The following is a 6000-nucleotide window of genomic DNA, read 5'->3' as shown; positions in this document are numbered from 1 at the left end:
ATGAGGAAGGCGTGGGAGGCGAAGGGAGGGGCAGATGCGGAGGATTGCCGCCGCCAGGAAGCGGCGGCGCGGGGAGACGAGGCCCGCATGGAGCAGCCGGCGGCGAGGCCGGGCGGCGAGGCCGGGTGCATCCCGCACGGCGTGGTGCTGCACAGCGGCGGCGCGGCAGGCAGCGGCGGCTCGTTCGTTACCGCCCCGACAGCAGCGACGTTCGGCAGCGCCGGGTCGGGATCCAAGCGCAATTGGGTTGCGGACGCCGACAGCGTCGGTTCAGAGATTGCGCGGCACCACCGCGCGGAGCGCAGGCAGCGCGAGGCTGCTGCGCCGGGGGCGGTGGTGGTGCCGGCGTCGCATCGGGCCGCGGTGCTGGAGGGCCTCCGCCGCGTGCTTGGAAAGGAGGGCGGCGACCCGGAGGAGTGGTGGGAGAGGAATGGAACAGGAGGGCCGTTCCCTTTTGAGGTGGAGCTGGCGGGGCCTTGACGCTTGAGGCTTGAGGCATGAGCTAACGGTAAAGCAGGTGAGCGTGCTGGTTGAAAACAAAGCAGGTGTTTTTGTCGGCAATGTGTCGCCATTCTCGTCGGCACATTACGCCAGCGCAGCCATGGCCCTTGACTGTCCAGCAAATTTGGAAGAAAAACAGTGCGCGATGATTTTGGCCGCTCACGACTGGCCGCCGGCTCGCGACTGCCGCTCACGACTGCTGCCGCTCTCAATGGCATACCTGCTCTCTCTCGACATGATCATCCGCGTGGCAGAGCTTGGCTCCCCTGAAGACGCGCACCAAATAGCGGGAGTGAACAAGATTTGGAAGCAGGCGCTCGACACGGTCTGGCTGGCGCTGTTGCGTGTGCACCATCCGGTCAGCAACTACATGGACCTGCAGCCGCCGGTAGACGCACGGGCGATTCACGCCCTCTTCTGCCGGCGCACTCGCCACCTTCGTGCGGGGTCACGCACAGCGCTCCACTTGGACGATTACAGCCTCGCCGTCGAGATGCGCGCTGAGGGACTCCAAGTCCTGAGCGCCCGGCTCGTCCGCGAGGTCGGGCGCGCGGGCACATTCTCCGCCGACCTCGAGGTCGAGCTCAATCCAGAGGCCAACCTGGTGCACTCCCAGGGGTCGGCGCGATGGTTCTCGCTCCCATCTCACCACTGTCGCTCCACGCGCCCGCGGTGGCGATGCGTGCCGGCGCGCCCGTTATGCCCGCCGAGCCGCCCACCTTTGACGAGATGGTCGCCTCGAAGAAGCGGCTCATCGACGCGCATGCTGCGGACGTCGACGCCTCGCTCGAGTGGCTCGGCGCGACCCTGCGGGCCAAGGAGGCGCGCACGTGGGGCGACGCGCCGGGAGCCGACCTTTCGGTCTTCAACTCGCTCAAGCTGCCGGGCGACGTCGGCTTTGACCCGCTGAACCTCGCCGAGACGGAGGCGCACCTGCTTGCGTACCGCGAGGCGGAGATCAAGCACGGGCGGCTGGCGATGCTCGGCGTGGCCGGCTGGGTGGGGTCGGAGCTGCTGCACGAGCCGGCGGCGTATCTCCTCGGCGCCCAGTCGATGCTCGACCTCACGGACGGCCGCGCGCCATCCGTCCTGAACGGAGGCCTCGGCCAGTTCGGCGGCGCCTTTTGGCTCGCAGGTGGCAGCTCCTCCTCCCGCGTGGCCCTGCCGCGTGCCCCCCCGCCGCCGCAACGCGCCTCCTCGCCCGCCCTCGTGCAGCCGTTGGCGTCGCGGCGCTGCTCGAGAGCGCCACCGTGAAGGAGCAGTTTGAGGGCTGGCAGAGTGCGGACAAGGCGTGGAACTACTCGCCGGGCGACTACGGCTTCGACCCGCTCGACCTCCGCGGCGCGATCGCCAAGTTCTGGGCGCGCGCCCCCCCCTCCGCACCGCGCGTCCTCCTCCTCACCGCCACGCCCGCTTGTTCTGCCTCTGTTGCCGAGCCCGCCCTGCCTCTGCTTGCGCAGGTGGAGCGCTCGGATGTGGCGCCTGCGAGCGAGGCGGAGCGGATGGAGCTGCTGGCAAACGTCAAGGCCAACATCGACACGGCCGAGATCACGCACGGGCGCGTGGCGATGCTTGCCATCACCGGCTTCGCGCTGCAGGAGGCCGTCTGGCACACCGCCGTCGTCGACCAGTCGCCCATCTTTTTCGCGACGCCCGTCTACCACGGCATCGCCTCGCTCTTCGGCGCGATCCGCGGCGCCTTCTAGGGAGAGAGGCGCCCCGCGCTCCCCTCGGGCGCGCTCGCACCGCGCGGGCCAGTGACGGGCCGTGGGCTGTCTCCGTGCGCTCGTATCTCGCCACAGAGGACTGAGCTGCCGACAGCCGAGAGCCGTGAGCCGAGCCTCGGATGATAGCTCTGTTATCATATGTGTACAGCGCTCTCGCGTCGTTAAAAAAATCGCGTGCTGAACAGTGCTGTCCGCCCCGAGCGCCGAGGGCGAGGTGGGAGGTGCAACCCGCAGTCTCCCGGCCGGGCGCCGGCGGCGGCGCGGGCGCCGGCGCCCCGCGCGGCGCGGAACCTCGCACGGCCCGACCACGGCGCGCGCCTCTTCCCCTCCGCTCTCGACCAGCCTCAACTTACATACAGTCAACATTTTGTCGCTGCGTGCTCGTGGCGAGCTGTGGCGGCGTCCCGCCGCCACGGCGGGCCCGCCCACGGCGCCACACCCGACACACCGCCCACGCGCTTGCGGTACACTTTGCGGTACAGTATGTCGGCTCACCACTCACAACTGAGACCTCAGATCAGTCCATTCTTCAGCTCGAGCTGGACGCTCTTCTCCTTGAGCAGCTCGCGGTACGCCTCCACCGCGCGCGGCGTCCAGCGCCCGAGCACCACCTGCTCGGTCGAGTAGCGCGCGCACCACATCCTGCCGTCGCCGCCGCCGCACAGCTGGGCGATGGCTCTGGCCGTCCCACCCGGGTCGCCCTGCATCCAGCGCACTGCCGCCAGCAGGGCGAACGCGTCGACAAAGTTCGGATCCCTCCGCATGATCCGCCTCACCAACGCCTCAGCCTGCGCGGGCTCCTCGAGCTGCATGAGCGCAAGCGCCTCATTCGAGCGCGGAATCGACTCAAAGTCGCGCGGCGAGAGCGTCGTAGCCGCGGCGTACGCGGCACGCGCCTCCCCCCACCGCTGCAGCAGACCTAGCGCGTTGCCGCGCGAGTTGAGGAGAATGCCGTCGGCGGCGCCGAGCGCCTCCGCTCGCTCGGTCGCGGAGAGCGCCTCCTCGAGCCTCTGCAGCGGCTCGCCGGTGGGAAGCACGCCGAGCGTCATCTTGTCGGAGGCGTTGATGATGAGCGCGACCGCGAGGTTGGCCCACCCCAGGCCCTCCTTTGGGTGCTGCTCCGTGGCCGCGCGCCAGAGCCGCTCGCTCTCGAGGTAATCGGCGCGCTCGAAGGCTGCAAAGGCGGCCTGAGCCATCTGAGCAAACGACGCCGGGCTGCTCGCGCCCGCCGGGCGCGTCGGCGCTGATAGCAGCAGCAGCGAGAGGAGGGCAGCACGGCGACCGCACGAGGCGGCAGAGCGGGAGGTTTGACGTGGGTGAGCGAGATCTGAATACGAGGCGACGGCGACAGCAGCGAGCCGTGCGCTCGAGGCGAGCGCGGGCGTTGCTGGGCGCGCGCTGAAGATTGCTGTGGTGAGCATGGGTGTCTCGTGACTCGTGTACGAGCTGGTGTTCGCGCTCTGCTCGGAAAAGCGGCCCTCGGGGTTCCAACTTTTTGCGGGGTATGGTAGGAGTTTATGGTGGGCGTGCGAAGAGAGATAGGAAGAGGCAGACGCCCAAAGATAAGCCGACGGCTAGCACCACACTCCTCTCCTTAAAACCCCTGTGTGTGGTGGCGGCGTGCCGTCCCCCCATCCCTCGGTTTCTGTTTTCTTTCTTTCTTTCTTTCGAAACGAACGTCCTCCCATTCCCTCCCTTGGGTTGTGGTTTATTTCTTTTTTACGAAACGAACGTCAGAACAACACTCCCGGTAGCCGGTACAAGCTAGGTAGGTAGTGGTAGAAAGGTGAAGAACAGCCAGGCTCGCTCGGACTGGACACCAACGCGGTATGGGTGGACGCTAGACAGATGATGACGACACGCACGAGCGACACACAGACACAAACAGGCTCACAAGACACACAGCCAGCTGGCTGCCACACACCCTGAGTTGGCGTACACATAACTCAAGGCCACATCCTCCCTGTCGCCCCCCCCAGCACTCCAAGGTGCCAAGAGAACAAACAAGGGCACAACAACAACAGACGACAGCACCGACAGGAAGTAACAAGCTTTTTTGTAGTGTTATGGCTTATGCGAAAAAGAATTACGAATCAAAAAGAATTTCGCGCATAGCGCAAGTCGAGATCAGGCTGCGGCAGGGCCGCCATACCCCATACGCCGTCGAAGACAAGGCCTCTCCCTGCAGACTGCGGTCGTCGACCTCTGGTGCACCAATAAAAAGGAAAACGCCCCGAGGCCACTTACGGCCCGATCCTGAGGGAGGGTGTAGAGGATGTAGAGTGTAGAGCGCTGCAGAGCTGTAGAGATGTAGAGGGCTGTGGAGCGCTGTAGAGCTGTAGAGCTCTACATCCGCCGCGTGACGAACTGCGTGCGTTGTAGAGCGATGTAGAGCGCGATTTTGCTGTAGAGTTTGTTGTAGAGGCTCTACAGCCAAACCGCCGGAAGGCAGTGACTCAAAGAGGTCGAGCCGCGCTAATGGGGTGTCTCCGAGCTTACTGGAGCTCTGATGGACGGCCCTGACTATCCCTGACACACAGAGAGTCACTCTGACGACACACAACACCCTACAACTGCGTCATGACCAGCTTGCCATGCGTCGCCAGTGCCGCATTCGTCGCTGTGCTTCTTTAGCAGGCGGTGGACTGTCGGCTGCGAGGACGGTCGCATTTGCGCGAGGCGAGGCGAGCATTCAGGCGCGTTGCATGCACCATGACTCGCGCCAGCGCATGCGGGAGCTCCTGTGGCTGAGCGTTGAGTCCAAGCGAGTTGCGCTGGCCACTATCGCTACGCCGAGCCGAGCTGACGCGCCGGGGCGCCGGCCAGTCGCAGCCGTGAGGCATGCCACAGCAGCAGAGGCACCTGGCTGCCACCCATTGGGCGGGCAGACAGAAGGCCAGGGCAGCACTGGCAAGTGGAACGCGCCTCATGTCGTGAGAGCGACCGTGCCTCGTTCGCCGCTTATGATGTAGAGTTTGTTGTAGAGATTTCACGTTGTAGAGCGCCTCTACATCGCTCTACAACGCACGCAGTTCGTCACGCGGCGGATGTAGAGCTCTACAGCTCTACAGCGCTCTACAGCGCTCTCCAGCGCTCTACACCTCTACAGCTCTACAGCGCTCTACACTCTACATCCTCTACACCCTCCCTCAGGCCCGATCATCTCGAGACCGACTTTGTTCGGACCGACTTTGTTCTCGATCGATCGATGTTCCTGGATTACAATCAGGGTGTGTGCTGCAAGATCTCACTGAGTGAGCTCATGTCTGCCCTCAGAATCCTGTTTTGAGTTCGGGAAAGCCTTCAGAATAACGGAAACAGCCTCGCGCGCATGGGAGTCAAGAGGGACCACGCACCTTCTCAGGACAGCGCCAGTGCCTCTCTCTTGGACCGGCAAACGTGGTGGTCTCGTGTCACCAATGTGGGACCAGTGCGGCATCGCGCCATCGACAGCTCTGAACTGCGCCTCACCACTGACCGGGAAGGCCGCCAAGTGGGTCAGCATCGGTCGCACATTGTGGCAGCAGTCAGCAGTGCATGTCTGATAGCTAGAGCAGCAGCGTCAGGGTCGCAGGGTCGGATCGTGTCAAGCCTCTCGCCCGGCCGGCCGCGTGCAGAGACGTCGGCCTGTCTGCTGTCTGCAGTGATCTGTCGGCGGTCAGTACGACCGATCAGGTCGGACGGAGTTTGCTGATGGTTGGAGGGTCTATCTGTATGTACTCCTCGAGATCTCTCCAAATCTGCGCCCTCTAATCAACCGTAATCATTCGGG

The 6000-nt window shown here is 64.8% G+C and overlaps 2 protein-coding genes across 2 annotated transcripts; one reads left to right on the top strand and one right to left on the bottom strand.

Moving 5' to 3' along the window:
• The first annotated feature begins 1096 nt into the window (after nucleotides 1-1096).
• Nucleotides 1097-2398, top strand: Lhcf46_2 (light harvesting protein). The gene is made up of 3 exons (XM_005764385.1): nucleotides 1097-1636; nucleotides 1717-1862; nucleotides 1962-2398. Exons 1-3 carry the CDS (start codon nucleotides 1129-1131, stop codon nucleotides 2205-2207), a joined length of 900 nt encoding a protein of 299 aa, XP_005764442.1. The 5' UTR covers nucleotides 1097-1128; the 3' UTR covers nucleotides 2208-2398.
• A 342-nt stretch (nucleotides 2399-2740) lies between these two features.
• Nucleotides 2741-3424, bottom strand: EMIHUDRAFT_76744 (hypothetical protein; the record flags this gene model as incomplete). The annotated part of the gene is made up of 1 exon (XM_005764384.1): nucleotides 2741-3424. One exon carries the CDS (start codon nucleotides 3422-3424, stop codon nucleotides 2741-2743), a length of 684 nt encoding a protein of 227 aa, XP_005764441.1.
• Nucleotides 3425-6000: the final 2576 nt, after the last annotated feature.

The sequence above is a fragment of the Emiliania huxleyi genome (assembly GCF_000372725.1).
Source record: "Emiliania huxleyi CCMP1516 unplaced genomic scaffold EMIHUscaffold_593, whole genome shotgun sequence".
In the NCBI taxonomy this organism is placed as follows: Eukaryota; Haptophyta; order Isochrysidales; family Noelaerhabdaceae; genus Emiliania; species Emiliania huxleyi.
This window is presented reverse-complemented; position numbering and strand designations above follow the sequence as displayed.